At 44.5% G+C, this 17,223-nt stretch overlaps 1 protein-coding gene across 1 annotated transcript in view; it reads left to right on the top strand.

Moving 5' to 3' along the window:
• LY75 (lymphocyte antigen 75) overlaps window positions 1-17,223 on the top strand; it is a 200,633-nt gene that overhangs the window by 163,785 nt on the left and 19,625 nt on the right. Inside the window, exons 30-31 of the mRNA XM_077447606.1 lie at window positions 4,193-4,387; window positions 14,004-14,218. Coding sequence (XP_077303732.1) covers window positions 4,193-4,387; window positions 14,004-14,218 — 410 coding nt within the window. The remainder of the gene's footprint in view (window positions 1-4,192; window positions 4,388-14,003; window positions 14,219-17,223) is intronic.

The raw sequence follows: 17,223 nt of genomic DNA on the forward strand, positions 1-17,223 counted from the left end.
AGAAGGAAGGGGTACGTCCAATCTTGGACCTAAAAGCCCTCAATTACTTTGTAAAAGTACAGGGGTTCAGAATGGAATCAGTTCGCTCAGTAGTCGCTGCACTCCAAGGTAACTCCCTGGCATCTTTGGACATCCAGGATGCGTACCTGCACATACCCATATGCCTTCGTCATTGGGTTTCTGCGATTCGCAGTTGGGGAAGCCCACTACCAGTTTGTGGCTCTTGCCTTTTTGGTTTGGCATCAGCCCCCCGAGTCTTTACCAAGGTGTTGGCTCCTATTTTGACATTGCTGCGACAACGCGGGATCGCGATCGTGGGTTACCTAGACAATCTCCTGCTGAGAGCATCTTCTGCCTCAGAGTTAGAGGAGGATGTGGCGATCACCATGCAGACCCTGCAGGAATTTTGGTGGCTGTTGAACTTAAAGATGTCGGTGATCGTACCAACTCGGCATTTGGAGTACCTAGGCTTGCTGCTGGACTCCATGGAAGCGAGAGTGTTTCTCCCTTCAGACAAGCTGCAGACTCTCAGTGCCGTGGTAAGACTGATGATGAACCGCAAGTGGTAGTCGCTACACTTCTGCATGCAAGTCCTGGGACTCATGGTGGCCTCCTTCGAGGCAGTACCATATGCCCAGTTCTACACCAGAGTTCTGCAGAAATTAATTTTGACAAAGTGGGACAAATCTCCGTTGTCCCTGGATTGACATATTCAGGCGAGCCACTTAGTCAGGGATTCCCTGATCTGGTGGCTGAGGTCCCTGGTACTTGAGACTGGGAAGTCGTTCCTACCTCTAAAATGGACGGTGATCACAACGGACGCCAGCCTATCCGGCTGGGGTGGAGTAATGGGAGTTGAGTCGACTCGGGGCCTCTGGTCGATGGAGAAATCCAAGTTGCCGATCAATCTGCTCGATCGAGCGATCAAGCTATGCCTCTCCACATGGTCGATGAGACTGCAAGGGCGTCCGATCAGGACCCAGTCAGACAACGCCATAGCTGTGGTATATGTCAATCACCAAGGAGGAACAAGAATCTCGGCCGCCGCACGAGAGGTCGCTCACATACTTCGGGGGGCAGAGCGACATGTACCGGCCCTGTCGGCCATTTACATCCCGGGAGTGGAGAACTGGCAGATGGACTATCTAAGTCGCCAGATGCTGGACCCAGGGGAATGGGCATTGCATCTGGAGGCGTTCAGGCTACTGTGCCTGCGGTGGGGCACATCAGACATGGACCTTCTGGCCTCTCGTCTCAATCGGAAGGTGCCAAGATTCGTGTCCAGGACAAGGGATCCGTGGGCAGAAGCGTCAGACGTGCTGACGGCTCCGTGGGATCAGTGCCAGCTGATCTACGCTTTTCCTCCACTAAAACTGTTACCATGTCTGCTTCGTAGAGTGGAAGCCGAGGGGATCCCAATAATACTGATTTCCCCAGATTGGCCTCAGGGTCCTTGGTACACAGACCTAGTGCGCCTGGTGGCAGACACTTCATGGCGACTGCCGTTGCGAGAGGACCTTCTGTCTCCAGGTCCGATTCGCCATCCTGCCTTACCATCGCTGGCTTTAATGGCATGGCTATTGAGAGCCAGGTGTTGAGGAACCAGGGTCTTTCGGACTCTGTGATCCCAACGATACTGAGAGCACAGAAATCTTCTTCTCGGAAGATATAGCATCGTACCTGGAAGGCCTACATCTCCAGGTGTGAGGAGAAAGGATGGCGTCCACGCTCCTTTTCTGTATCCAGGATCCTGCTGTTTCTACAGCAAGGTGTAGACCAGAAATTGGTTTTAAGCACCATTAAGGGACAAATATCAGCTTTGGCTGTCTTTTTTTTTCAGTGACCCCTGGTGTCTCACTCTCTAGTGAGCACTTTTGTTCAAGGGGTCCGACATGTAGTTCCTCTGGTGCGTCCACCGTTGCTCTACTCTGAATCTGGTGTTAGCGGCGCTTCAGAAACCGCCATTGGAATATATTCCCCTGTTGACTCTTTCTCAGAAAGTGGTCTTTCTAGTGGCCATCACTCGACCAGGGGGGTTTCGGAACTGGCGGCCTTGTCTTGCAAGTCGCCCCCTATTTGGTTATCCACAGGTGGTGTTGCGTTCGCAACCTTCTTTTCTGCCAAAGGTGTTTTTCGGCATTCCACATCAATGAAGCATTGTGTTACCATCGCTGTGTCCTAAACCGACACATCCTAAGGAGGTGGCCCTCCATTCCCTGGATGTGGTTCGGGCTCTGTGGGGTATTTGTCTGTCACGGCTCCCTTCTGGAAGTCAGACTCCTTGTTTGTTTCGGTGGCTGGTCCGAAAAAAGGCATGGCGGTCTCGTCGGCCACATTTTTCCAGGTGGATTAGACAGATTGTTGTACAGGCCTACGCTTAGAAGGGGCAGGTGCCCCCTTTCCGGTCATGGCCCATGCTACAGGACAATTGGAACGTCTTGGGCCTTCAAGTGCCAGTCGCTCAAGTGTGTAAAGCGACGACTTGGTTGTCTGTTCACACTTTTACAAAATTCTACAAGGTAGATGTCGGTGCGTCGGCTGATGCCTGTTTTGGCCGCAAAGTTTTGCAGGCAGCTGTATAATTGCATTTGCACATACAATTTTTTTTCCTGTTGTTTTGGGTAAAAACGCAGTACCTTAAAGTTAATGCACTGTTGCATTTGTTGCCACAGTTTTGGTGCGGTTTGAGGGTAGTGCTTCTCTGTTGAGGAGCACCCTGGTTTTTTTTGGTAGTTATGCCACACACTGTAGTTATTTTGTGGGTAAAGTTTGTACTAGCTCCCACATGCCACGGTGGATGAAGTTTTTTTGCTGTTTTCCCACCTCTCGTTTTGGCACTGCTTGGGGACATCCCAATGGTCTAAAGAGAGAAGCTGTGTCAGTCGGTGAATATAAGAGAAAATAGGATTTTTTTGTACTCACCGTAAAATCCTTTTCTCTGTAATTCACCAACTGACACAGCACCCGCCCCTCATATTTTTCTTTACATTATACTGCCTGTTGACGTACTGAGGCTGCAGTAGCATGCTGAAGGGTTGTTACCTAAGGGACCGCCCCTTGGGTGGAACTAGAAAGTTCTATTTTTATTATCACATGTTAACATGTAATGCCTAGTCCTCTCCTGAAGGTGGCATAACAACCCAATGGTCTAAAGAGAGAAGCTGTGTCAATCAGTGAATTACAGAGAAAAGGATTTTATGGTGAGTACAAAAAAACCTATTTTTGTTTTTTTTCAAAATTGTCATTCTTCTTTTTTTTTTTTTGCTTATAGCGCAAAAATTAAAACCTGCAGAGGTGATCAAACACCACCAAAATAGAGCTCTATTAGTGGTGAAAAAAAGGATGTCAATTTTGTTTGGCAGCCATGACGCATGACTGCGCAATTGTCAGTTAAAACGGCGCAGTGCCGTATCGCAAAAAGTGTTCTGGTCAGAAGGGGGTAAATCCTTCCGAGGCTGACGTAGTTAATTGGGGTGGTTGCTGATTCTTTTCTAGTGAACTGTATCTTTCCTGTTGTGACTGGAAGGGGAAAGATTGCATGTGAAGATAGCAGTCACAGACCGTAACCGAAAAACCTAGAGAATTAAATTTTTAACTAATGTAGACTACATAGAATGAACTAAACATTTTGCACATGCATGCTTTACATTTCTAAGATTATCCCCTCGCTGTCTGGGTGCTCAGCAGTGTGGCTGAAGAATGAGGGGGCGTGATTTATGTTGAAGAGGGGCTTGTTCACATGTAAGTCTAGTGTACCCTCCCACCCCCCATTCATTGCAATTCCCAAAGAGTCATGGGAAATGTAGTTCCTTTTCCTGTAGAGTGAGAGGAGAGGATATGATATAATCCCTGCTGTAACACCTCCTCCTGGGCAGAGCAGATGCTGTTATCTTTTGAATTACAGTTGTGACTTTCTAAAAATTCTAATTCAATGGTAAAAAATTTCACAAATGTTTTACTTGTTTAGTGTATTGTGTAGAGGGGTGTACTAATGGGGGATTTTTTTGCCTATCCCGGAGTTCTTCTTTAAGCATGCAGGAAAAATGGTGCAAAGATGCTCGATTTTATATGCTCTGCTACAGTTTATTTTCTTTCTGTTGCAGATCTAAGCTGGACTTTTAAGTCATTCATGTTATTTCACTGATGTCAATTTGTGTTTACTCTCAATGTGGCATCATTTTTCTTTCTCTAGGAAATCTCCTTCGCTGGCATGACGAGACCGTTGTGATTTATTCAAACTGGAAAGCTGGGCAGCTGAATATGACAAGTAACAGCTTTTATGCAGGGATGAGGCTTGATGGCTTCTGGGATATTTTCCACAACCCAAATGACAATGAACGGATTTTTTATCAGCAGCACTCCCTTGTGGCCTGCAAGATTGAAATGGGTAAGCCTAGAAGCGTGATATTCTGTTTCCAGTGAAGTGAACCTTTTCCCTACCCAATAATCAGATGGGTATGGATCGTGTTTGAATAATTTTCAAGGTATTGCAAGTTCTATTAATTTAAATATATCCACTTCAGCAATTTGGTGCACAGTGAGTGTATTGGATAAAGGACTTGTGGTATGAATGGGTGGACTGTGAGTGAAATGACAACTTTGTATATGGCCGCCTGTCTTGGCAGGGGACTAAAAAAATGTATATTGAGATGGGGATTGAGTACCAGTATTTTGATAATTTCATTGCAAAAGCCAGCTAGCAGTTTCACTAGCAGCCAATCTATTTCACCTGTTTGGAGCAGTCAGAGTTGGCCCAGGTTCACACTGACAGAGTTAGAAACCATGCGACTTCAGCTGAACTAACCCAATTTTAAACTGGCAATACAGTCCAACTTTGGGGACAACTTGACAGACATCTGTGCGGGTTCATGCATAGATGTCTATTCAAATCACCCCTAAAGACACCAAAAGTAGTTCCTGAATCTGTGCAGGGCCGCAAAGACAGCGTCGCACCAATTCGGACAGTGCTATTGCCGGAAATAGCCGCCGATTTGGCATGCGATTTGTCATGTCAAATTGCATGCCAAATCGGCCCCATGTGAACGTGGGCTTAAAGATGATTGCTGAATGGTCTGTGTTTTGTGTTTTGAGTCTAAAGAGGAGAGGATTGCTGCTACTCCTGAGCAGCCCAGATCAATAATCGATGAGGAGAGGCCTCAGCCTACATGTCTCACCAAACCACGCACCCTGATGCATTTTGCCCCACCCACTGGGGCTTAGTCATAGGGTATTTGGAGACATGTAAGCTGATGTGTAGGGCTGAAACAACTACCGTATTTATTGGCATATAACACGCACTTCCCCCCCCCCCCTAAAATCAAGGGTGCAGGTTATACGCCGATCCTCCGCTGTTTCTAAGCCTTTCTGCCGTTCTCTGCGGCTTCTGGGTATTTTCGGCCGTTCTTGGCTATCTTTGGCCGTTCTGAGTGCTGCCGAAAATTGCTGAGAGCGGCCGAGTGCTGCCGAAAATTGCTGAGAGCGGCCGAGTGCTGCCGAAAATTGCTGAGAGCGGCCGAGTGCTGCCGAAAATTGCTGAGAGCGGCCGAGTGCTGCCGAAAATTGCTGAGAGCGGCCGAGTGCTGCCGAAAATTGCTGAGAGCGGCCGAGTGCTGCCGAAAATTGCTGAGAACGGCCGAAAATTGCTGAGAACGGCCGAGTGCGCACACAAATTGCTGAGAACGGCCAAAAATAGCCGAGAATGGCCGAGTGTGCCCGAAAATAGCCCAGAACGGCCCGAGTGTGCCCAAAAATAGCCCAGAACGGCCGAGTGTGCCCTAAAATACCCGAAAGCCACTGAGAACTACCGAGCGGCGCAGAGATACACAGGACATCCGCTCTGTATCTCGGCAGCGCCATTTTTAAATGGCAAAGACACAGAGAAGACTGCAAATGACTGACAATGCTAAATGGAAGGCTACAAATGACTGACGAGGCTAAATGGAAGGCTACAAATTACACTGATTAGGCTGCAATGATGGGCATTTAAATGTAAGTTTTTTTCCTTAACCACTTCAATACCAGGCACTTAAACACCTTCCCGCCCAGACCAGTTTTGAGCTTTCAGCGCTGTCGCACTTTGAATGACAATTGCGCGGTCATGCTACACTGTACCCAAATTAAATTTTTATCATTTTTTTTCCCACAAATAGAGCTTTCTTTTGGTGGTATTTGATCACCTCTACGGTTTTTATTTTTTGCTAAACAAATAAAAAAATACAGAAAATTTTGAAAAAAATGTTTTTTTTTTGTTTCAGTTTCAAAACTTTGTAAATAAGTAAGTTTTCTCCTTCACTGATGGGCACTGATGGGGCTACACTGATGGGCACTGATAAGGCGGCACTGATGGGGTGGCACAGAAGAGGTGGCATTGATGGACACTGATATGTGGCACTGATAGGCGGCACTGATGGGTGCCACTGATGGGTGACATGGATGGGCACTGATAGGTGGTACAAATTGGCACTGATAGCTGGCATGGATGGGCGGTACGGATGGGTATGGATGGGCGATACGGATGGGTATGGATGGGCGGCACAGATGGGTATGGATAGGTGGCACAGATGGGCACTGATAGGTGGCACGGATGGGCACTGATAGGTGGCACGGATGGGCACTGATAGGCGGCACGGATGGGCACTGATAGGCGGCATTGTATTATATACTTTACTAATGGATGCCATTCAGTGCCAAACAATAATGCATGCCAATCAGTGATGCCCATTGTGGGCACTGATTGGCATCCATTATGGGCACTGATTGGAATCCCTGGTGGTCTAGGGTGGCATACCTTGTGCTGGGCATCCATGGTAGTATCCCTGGCGGTCCAGTGTGGGCATCCTCGGGGGGGGGGGGGGGGGGCTGCGCTGATAATCGATCAGCACAGACCCCCCCCCTGTCAGAGGAGCAGCCGATCGTCTGTCAGACGCGAGTGAGGAAAAGCCGATCACCGGCTCTTCCTATTTACACTGTGATCAGCCGCGATTGGACACTGCTGATCACGTGGTAAAGAGTCTTTGTCGGAGACTCTTTACCGAGATCGTAGTTGCAGGGTGTCAGACTGACACCCCGCAACAACGATCGCCGCGATGCGCGCCCCCGGGCGGCTCGAAATCCTGATCACGTCATATGACGTCTGGTCAGGATTTTGAAACCACTATGCCACCGTGTATCTGTTATAGGGCGGGCGGCAAGTGGTTTAAACTTCCCTCCTAAAAGTTTTTTTTATACTTTTAAATTCCCTCCTAAACTTGGGGTGTGTGTTATACGCCGATAAATACGGTAATTGATTATGAAATTAATCGATTACTATTTTCATAATCAATTAATGGGCCAGTAACATAATGGGGTTAAAAAAAACTAAAATTAGCCCTTTATAGTACAAAAAGAGCAAATAATCGCTACTGTATACATTACTTTCACAGTTCTACAGTAAAAAAATGAACTCCTTACAGTAGTGGTCATCTGTATTTTTTGTACTATAAAGGGCTAATTTTAGTTTTTCTAACACCATTATGTTACTGAACGTCTTAGACCTGGTTCGCTTCTATGTGTTTTTTTGGTGCTTTTTGCAGAAACGCACTACAGTTCATTTACGTGGTTTCCTATGGAACACGTTCACATCTATGTGAAAGGGTCAGGGACTTTTTTCAATGCTAAGCGTCGATATACTTCAATGGAGAAGCTGCAGAAAAGCATGTAATGCGTTTTTGCAGCAATTTGTGTTTTTTAATCTGCCCAACAACAAATTTGCCCCAAAAAAATGCAAAACCGCAAATCGCAGTAAAATCACGTGCACAAAAATCAAAATGCACAGCAAAAAGCACTGCAGAAACAGATCAAAAGCAAACTATATAGGTGTGCCTTATGCTGCCTCATGGATCAATTTTCAGACGAGAATATTCAGACGAAAAATCTTTGTACATTCGCTGAATGAAAGAATGTTTGAAATTTTCACTTGTTTACATTCGTTATAAAAACAGAATGTTATTTCTGAACGAAAACCACATGCGCTGTCTGAAAATTCCTTTGACCAAGAAGATTTCTGTTATTTCCAAATTTTCCTATCACTGTGTTTGAAAATGAACATTGACTTAACCCCACTAACAATTAGAAATTCGAACGAACGTTCTTAAAATTACATTTTTTGTATATGTCCATTTTTTTTTTTTTTTTTAAGGAAAACATTGTTTGCCTTTTAATTAAAAAAAATCATCTCTGATTTTGATGATATTTACCGGATTCACCCTTTTAATAGTATATATCCTCTAATAGTATATACAGTATATATCTCTTCTGTCTGTTATTCTCAGAGTGGATAATATATTTTGCGCCCTAACCATACAGTTTATTTATATTTACCACTGCATAGAGATATTTAAGAATAAATGGACTTTTTTTAAAACTACATATTAACTAAATTATAGACCACACATTTTTTTAAGGCCCCTTTCACACGAGTGGACTGTTCAGGTCCACCTGTCAGATTTTTAGGCAGACCTGAGCAGACGCTCCATACCGGTCTATGGAGCTACGGATGTCAGCGGTGACATGTCTGCTGATATCCGACCCGATCAGATCCGCTAAAGTGTGACTGATGGAAACCCTATTTTTCCATCAGTCGATCGGATAAAAACGGACTCTACGGTCCGTCTTCATCCGATACCCTATAGAGGAGAGCTGCGCTCTGACAGGTCAGTCCCTGCACAGTGTGCAGAGACCGACCTGTCATCTGCCTGCTCAGCGGGGAATGACGGAGCGATCCCCCCGCTGTGCAATGCAGAGCCCATGCATGGACACGTTCGTGTGAAAGGGCCCTAAAGGTTATTAATGGATTAATTGAAATGGTAATCAGCCAACTAATCGATTATGAAAATAATCGTCAGTTGCAGCCCTACTGAGGTCGCTCCTTATCTTTTATTGTCCTGGGCTGGTCAGGAGTAGCAGCGATCCTCTCCTCTCTGCATTTAATAGCTCTCTGGATTGGTATCTGGACAAGGCTGCACGCCATGCTCTTGGACACAGGGATATGCTTTCAGCATTGGAGACATGTAGGCTGAGGCTGCTCCTTATTGTTTATTCACCTGGGCTGGTTGGGAGTAGTAGCGATCCTCTCCTCCCCTCTTTACATTTACTAGCCCTCTGGATTGGTATCTGGACAAGCCTTCTCCCAATGCTCTGGGACACAGGAATATGCTTTCAGCTCTACTTGGAGCGGCACTAAAAGCAATATAACAGGTCCCTGTGCTTCGGGGTAGAATTTTTGCCAATTTGAATGAGTTCCCTTCTCTGCTACAAGCACCCAGCTCCCACTTCCTCCCCTGGGCTACATCCCAGAAAATTGCCCGGCCATTCACATCACGCTACGTCCGTCTGTAAAGCCACAGCCGAGCGCCCACAGTTAGAATTCGGGCACCACGGAGAGGAGGGGGAGAGGAGCGGGGCTTTGTGCGCCCACATCGCTGAACCATGGGACAGGTGAGGGTCTGATTATTAAAAGTCAGCAGCTATACTTTTTGGAGCTGCTGACTTTTAAATGGGTGGAACTCTGCTTTAATGGTTCGGTGCACATACAGATCCAACTGTCCCTCCAGTCTCTCCAGAGGGAGAAGGTTGATCTGTGTGTGCACTGAATGGATTATTAAAATCTTGATTAAGGATTTTATTAAGGAGTGTGGCCCTTTTCCTTCCAAGCATTTATGTGCAGCTGCTGGTTGTGACAAACGCGGAACAGACCATTGCCCTCTTTCACCCACTTGTGATAAATGACTGGCCAACCGCTTACTCCGCTGTCACTGATACACAACGATGACACTCTGACTCGCCTTGCACAAAGATTTTCCAGCTTGAGGGACAACAATCTTAGTGCCAACAGACTAAGAGCAACTGTCACTGGGTTTAGTTAACTAAGCAAGTGGTTGTAACCCTAAAAAAATTAAAAAAATAAAAATCCTGTTCCTTGATAATCTATAGCACCATGCTCGTGCTTTGTAATTTGTCCCTTCCTATGTTCTAATATACCTGGTTTATCATGTCTGTGTCCCCCTGACTTTGCTGACCACGGTAATCATGGTTGCTGAGCCATGATACTGTGGTCATGTTATGTGCCTCCGTCAGCCCGCTCTCTGCTTTGAATCTCTTCCCCTCCCTCCCTGCCTGTCGGCATGAGAGCACCTCTCCTCCCCGCCACTATTCAACTGATATATGCAGCACTGTGTGGTCATGTGATTCCTCCCCCTTCTGGCCGGCTGACGTCACAGGGGAATTTTGGCCCCTCTCGCTTCTCAATATAGATTGGAGTAGATGAGCAGAGGGGGATCTCGTGACCGCACAGCTGCGGTGTGAGAAAGGTATTTAGCCTTTTAATAAAAAAAAAAATGCACATACTGTAGTTATTGGCAGCATAATCCAAAAAATAGTAAACGTTCACAAGATTAGCAATAGCACGTTATGACTTTAAACCAGTACACACACTCTCACCAGAGATTTAGCATGTAGTAGTACTCTTCGCGATTCAGGGATTCTCTAAGTTTTGTGTTTGTTTAATAGAGATCATTTTAATGCTTTTCAAAATATGGCTTAATAATGAAAAGGTAAAAACATGGTGCAAATAAAATAGTTACAGAAAAAAACTATTACGAAGGTAACAAAGACAACAATGCAACAGCAAACAAATGGGTTGAAAAATGAATTTCAGCAGACTCCAATCAATGAGGAAAATCGTACAGTGGCTCTCATAAGACTTGACAGGTCTTCCTTCTTTTTATGGTAGATGGGAGCTGTCAACTGCAGGGGCGGCATCTCTTTTCTTGTCCGTTAGGGGGGTGTTGACAGAAATAATCTGACCAATTAAGTGGATGAGGAGTGCCGATGGGATGTCATCAGTTTACAGCCATGTTCCAGATACAGTTTCCTGTAGGTATTAATATCTTTGAATACCTACAGGTTACAGTCTGCTAACTTGTATATCATTGTCCAGCATGCAATTACCAATTACATTTTGAATAACTAAATATGATAGGTTTCAGCTGTCTAGTTCCCCTAGAAGAGGAATTGTGCCAGTTTTGCTGCTGGTACTTCCTAGGGTAGTGGCGTTTGGTCTCAACATGCTATTCATTAACTGCTAGAGGTAAATATGTCCTTTTTCTGGCTGTACTGGTATTATTTAATGAGTTATGAAATGCACTGAAGTTCATAATTGAACCAGGGAAGAGAGACCGCAGTGTGTATTGTTAATGACTCCAGCTAAGGAATTTCATGATGGGGTGTGATCTGACACGATATCTGGTTGCTTTCCTGATTGCTCAAGCTTGCAAGTTTGACGGTTTTACAAGGGCACCAAAGCTGACGTGTTTGGGTGTGCATGTGCCCTCTCAAGAAATTGATAAGAATATTCTGGTATGCAGCTTAAAGTGTGTGGTGTGTATCACACACACACTTCATTGCACTCTAGTAGTCCCTTTGCATCCCACAGTGTGATTCCCACTCCTTGCCTCTAAAGAGAGGGAAAAGTGGTAAATCTCCAGCTTGACGCTAAATTTAAATATTGTAAGCAAATAAGCAAATATTGTAAGCAAATTCTTAAGAACAGAAAAGGGCTTCTGTGTCCTCCTTTCATTGCTAGCTTCTGGTAAAATTTCTTAATAGAACACAGGATAGCAAGGAACTCCTATTCATGACTACTCGGGTTATGCTGCCACCTTCAGATGAATGGACACCTGCCTTAAGTGATAGATATGCCTACTTATGTCATCTTGAAGATCTCCTTAAATGGGCTTAAGTTCTCTATTTTGTGGCCTTTTCCTAACAATCCTGCTGGGTCAGTAGAGGGCTTCATCCAGATCTGTCACTATAGCCAGAAGGCCGAGAACCACCTTACCCGTACCTAAAGTGGTGACAGCCTGTAATGGTGCCAGTCTCCACAGGATACTGCGGGCAGTGTTCTCCAAGTTACTGTGTACCAGGTGAAGTGTCCTTGCTGGCAGGGTATTCCACAGGTCCAGGGCAGTGATCACCAGGGAAATATAGGTGCAGCAGCCTTTCCCGACAGTGTTCACTGTGCATTTGCAGTGATGAAAAAGAGGGGACAGCACAGCGCACTTTCACAATTTGATACTTATGCTTCTCAATGGCCCAGGCATTGCTTTCTTTGTGTAAATGGAGGCATTTCTGTTCTGTCTGCCTTTATGGCTGCCTGGACTCTGGAAGTCAGATGGGGGTCTACATGGTGGTGTCTAGAGGCTACAAGCTGGAGTTTCACTGCATTCCTCTTTCACACCTTTTGCACTCAAGTGCATGTTTGAAGTCACAAACAGTAGTTTTATTTGCTGTTCTGGAAAGGTTGCTGTCCTAAGAGGTCATCACATATCAAATGGCTATTTTTTCAACCTGTTTATGATCCCAAGCCAAACTGAGATATCCAGCCTACTCTGGACCTTAAGGGTCTTAACAATTCCTGAAAGTACATAATTCCACCTGGTCAGTCATTGTTTCGCTTCATATGGGAGATTTCTTGTGGTCAGTGGATATCAAAGATGCCTACCTACACATCCTGTTTCCCTAGCCTCACCAGCTGTTTCTGCCATTTGCAGTAGAAGATTGTTACTACCATTTTGTGGTGTTGCCTTTCACCTCTCCGTAGATGCATCAGATTTGAATCTCTTGGTATCCAGTTTCAACAACAGACTGGACATGTTTGTGTCCTGAACCAGGCATCCATGTGCCTTTGCAGTAGATGCCATCATGTGACTCCCGGATCTATGCCTTCCCTCGGCTTCAGCTTCTTCCTTGCCTGACGTGCAGGATAAAGGTGGAGGTCAATCTGGTGATTATGATCACACCTGTCTGCCAGGAAGACCATGGAATGCAGACCTCATTGGGCTCTTGGTGGATGAGCTGTGGGCTTTTCCAGATCTGCCAGTTTTACAGTTGCAGGGTGTTATTCTATTTTGCAGTCATTGACTTGAAGGTATGGCTGTTGAAGACCAAAACCTTAGGGATAGGGGTGTTTTATTCTGGGATACCTACCCTCCTCAAGGCAGGAAAGTCAACCTCTATTAAGGTGTACCTCCTTGTATGGAAATTTTCACCCAGGGGTGAGGCTAAGTTAGATCCCTGGCAATCTTGGTCTTAGCTGAGATCTATTGCAACTCATTTCTTGGTAAAAGCCCTTTTGTAGGGTGTTACACAAATTGTTTTACCTGTTCAGCCCTCTTTCTTACCTAAGGTGGTTTCTTCATTTCACCTGAATCAGGACATTGTCTGCCATGTTTACCCTAATTCAAATCATCTTAAGGAGAACATGCTTCAGTTTTTGGATGTTGTTCAAGCTGTTTGAGTTTATCTATCTGAAGTCTACAGCTTGGTTTTAGCAGTCTGATTCCTTGTTTGATCTGTCCTTGATCCTCACAAGGGTCAGGCTGCTTCTTGATCCTCTCTTTCATCTGCTTGTTGCTGCTTGTTTCTATGGAATAAAGGGGCATGTTCCTCCTTTCCCGATCTGGGCCCATTCCACCAGGGATGTGTGTTTCCTGGGCATTTCAGCATCAACCTCCTGTTCAAGGTAATAAGGTTTCTACCTGAAACTTCTCTTCACATATGTACAAAGTTCTATCAGATAAATGTTCACACTCTGTGAATGCCAGTTTTACACAACAGGTCTTGCATAGTTAGGTTGAAAAAAGCCACCGACTAGTTCAACCAATAGGAAATAATAAAGGCAAGTTTTATTCTGTGGTCCCTTGTTCTATATTTGGGGATTTAGCCATGTTGGGTCTTGCTGCTGTGTTGCATCCCCCCCCTCATCCATTCACCTAAAGGTGGCAGCATAAACCAAGTAGCCATGACTATGAAGTATTTTGTGCATTTGATGTACTTCAAGAAATGATTTTACAGGTGAACCAAAATCTTAATGTCTTAGCTTTCTACATTTGTTATATGACAGGCTTGCTTCAGCTGGTGTATCATTTGGCCTCATTGTTTCACATGTTCTGTTTATTCCGGACCAGGGAGCAAATACATTGAACCTTTGACAGAGTATATAATTGACAATTCCACATACTATGTTTTAAAGAAGAAGATGATGTGGTTTGAAGCGGTGAAGGAGTGTAAGCAGAATGGTAGCAATCTGGCCAGTGTTCACAATAACCAACAACAGCTCTTTATGGAGAACATTGTAAGACGGCATGGATCCTCCCTCTGGATTGGGTTATGGAATAATGATGTAAGTGTGTGTGTTTCTTGTTTGGTTCTATCCAACACTGAAAATGTGGCTTTTGAGAAATTGCTAAGTAATTATGTTAAGCTTAAAGTGGTTGTAAACCCTTACAAACCACTTTGACCTACAGGTAAGCCTAGATTAAGGCTTACCTGTAGGTCCAAGAAATATCTCCTAAACCTATACGGTTTAGGAGATATTTGCCCGAAGACGGGCACCGCTGTCTACGGCGCATGCGCCGTAGACAGCGGCGCGCGGAATCATCAATGACGAAGATGCTGCACGTGTTGGCTGACGAGTGACGTCATTGCAGCTTCGCCGAATGACAGCGACGGAGCTGCGAGACCCCACCAAGAAGATGGATGCGCCGGACTACAGGGGACAGCGGTGACTTCGCTGGCTCCTGTGTCAGGTAAGTGACACATAATGGGCTACTATGCGATGCATAGTAGTCCATTATGCTTTGCCTTTGCAGGGAATGAAAGAGGAAGTAAACCCATTAGGGTTTACTTCCTCTTTAATGCATAACCCTGAGCTCTGTATCACCATCATATTCAGGCAATTACATTTTGTGTTCTGCTTAAAGCAAACATGTAAGGATAGAAATATATTATTATTATTCAGGATTTATATAGCATGCATGTTATTATTGTTTCTGAAAATGCCAAGGCTGTCCCATATTTTTGTGACTACAGTAAAACCTTCGATTGCAAGCGCAATTAGTTCTGGGAGCATGCTTGTAATCCAAAGCACTTGTATATCAAAGCAAATGTCCCCATAAGAAATAATGGAAACTCAAATGATTCTTTCCACAAGCATTTATTCATAAGTCCTGCCGTTTATAGTCCATATAAAAAAAATATAGCAATGTGATAGGTTGTGTAACCATCAAATGTTCATCCAGAAATGGAAGCCTCCACAAGGAGATTAGAAGCAAAATCCAGCAGGAGCTTCAGAGTATAAAAGAGAAGAGAGGCGCATTCAAGTGTAGCAATATGGTTACATTTATTGAAGGTACAACATTTAGCAGCTCACATGGTTGATGATTAAAAGAGGCAAATCTAAGTATGCAAGCACCCGGGGTAAAGCTGTCCACATAGACAATTCCCCACAGCGCTGGATCTCACCGCTGTCAGTCTGCAATCGTGACTGGGAAGACTGCCCTGCAGTAAAGTGATCTGAAAGCACGGCTTGACCCCCTGGTAGAGCGTAGCATGGAAGAATGACGTCAATGGCGGTGCAGAGGATGGTCTATGTGGACAGCTTTACCCCAGATACCTGCATACTTAGATGTGCCTGTTTTATTCCTCAACCATGTGAGTTTCTAAATGCTGTACCTTCATTAAATGTTTTGCTACACTTAGAGGCCCCTCTCTTCTCTTTTATACTCAGTTGTGACATGACGCTACTTCTATATCAAGACATCGCTTGTCTATCAAATCAAATTTTATTTAAAAATTTGGCTTGTCTTCCAAGACGCTCTCAAACCAAGGTTTTATTGTATTTCCTTTTGGTGACCTGGGAGCTCACTGGCTGCATATTTGTCCCAGGTCAGTGACTTGCTAAAAATAGGCAAGGATAATGATGATGGCACGGGAGCTTAGACTTTTGAAAGCAATCAGTGACAGCTCATCTGTTCCTATGCAGGCAAGCTCCTCTAAAAGACATTCTCTTATCTATGTAGGACAAAGTGACACTTTCTGTGTGTAAAGTCTCCCCAACCTCAACACACTGATATTTTCCTTGCCAGTGCTCCCTTGTTGCTCTTGCATCCACCACAGTTGGCACTACAATACCTAACGTTGACTGAGGTTGGTTACAGAGAACTAGTGATGTCACTGCTTTAGTTATGTGACTGGGCTAAGACTTAGCGATTGGCCGCTAGACCCCAGGCACTGTCACATGCTCCCCTATATCAGAAAGCACCCTGCAAGGTAGTGGTGTCTCGTTAAAGACCTTGCACTTAAAAAAATATATATATCCATTTATATCTTAATGGTAAATTACTAGAATTCTTAGACCATGGGTTGTATGCCGCTACCTTTATGCGATTGAACATTGGCAAAAGTTTTGCTGGGACCGCCCTGGTGCACCCATATAACTCCACTCACTCTATGAGGCTACAGTTTTTTGTTTCCTTCCTATTGCCTTTTCCGAAAAATTTAATTCTTCCCTTCCCTTGTCCTGCCTTGAAGGCATGTTATACATTTTTCACTTTACCATATGAGTGAGGTCAGGACTGTCATCACAACTTCTCTTAAAAACTGACCCCCCCCCCGGGAGCACGTTTTTTTTAGTTCCCTACCTAAACCTATTGGCCCAAAAGTGACAGGGTTCTTGGGTCTGTTTTCAGGTTGCAGGGCCACCACTTAATGCCATGTTCATGTTTTAACACTTCACTGTCACTTAAACCCGCAAAACATTATATATTTTATGAAAGTAGACACCATGGAGAATAAAATGGCAGTAGTTACAATTTTGTATGGGGCATATTAGAGCAATGCTGTTTTAAGTGAAAATGTTCTGTAAAAAAATAAATAAAAATAAAAAAATTACACTAAAGTTAATTTTAGGGCACAAAAAATATTAGCCTGTCTTTTATAAAATATTAAAGATTAGATTGCCCTGAGTAAGTAGACTCAGTCAAACCTTTACATTTGCATGCAGCTGTGAAATGGTGCTAAACTCCAGCACCCTAAATTTTCTATAGGCAATGCTGTAAAAGCTGGGTAAATAATGGCCCTAGAATTTTTGCCCTCATTCCAGCATGCACAGTGATATGTAACATGTAGCCACAGTGACCAGGGAAAATGAGAACAGGACCCAGAAGGGACATTTTACCCATCGCTTTCAGGTTTTTAGTAGCAGACGGGAGTGTCTGTAAAACCCGCCATTGCTGCCAATGTATGGCATAAGTTGGAGGCAGTGAAAGGATTAAAAATCACTCTTTCTCTTTTATATTCACTGACTGACACAGCTCCTCTCTGTAACAAATGGGTTTTTAGCCTTAT

The sequence above is a fragment of the Lithobates pipiens genome, unplaced genomic scaffold (genome assembly GCF_037356315.1).
Source record: "Lithobates pipiens isolate NorthernLeopardFrog02 unplaced genomic scaffold, aLitPip1_a1.2 Scaffold_22, whole genome shotgun sequence".
NCBI lineage: Eukaryota > Metazoa > Chordata > Amphibia > Anura > Ranidae > Lithobates > Lithobates pipiens.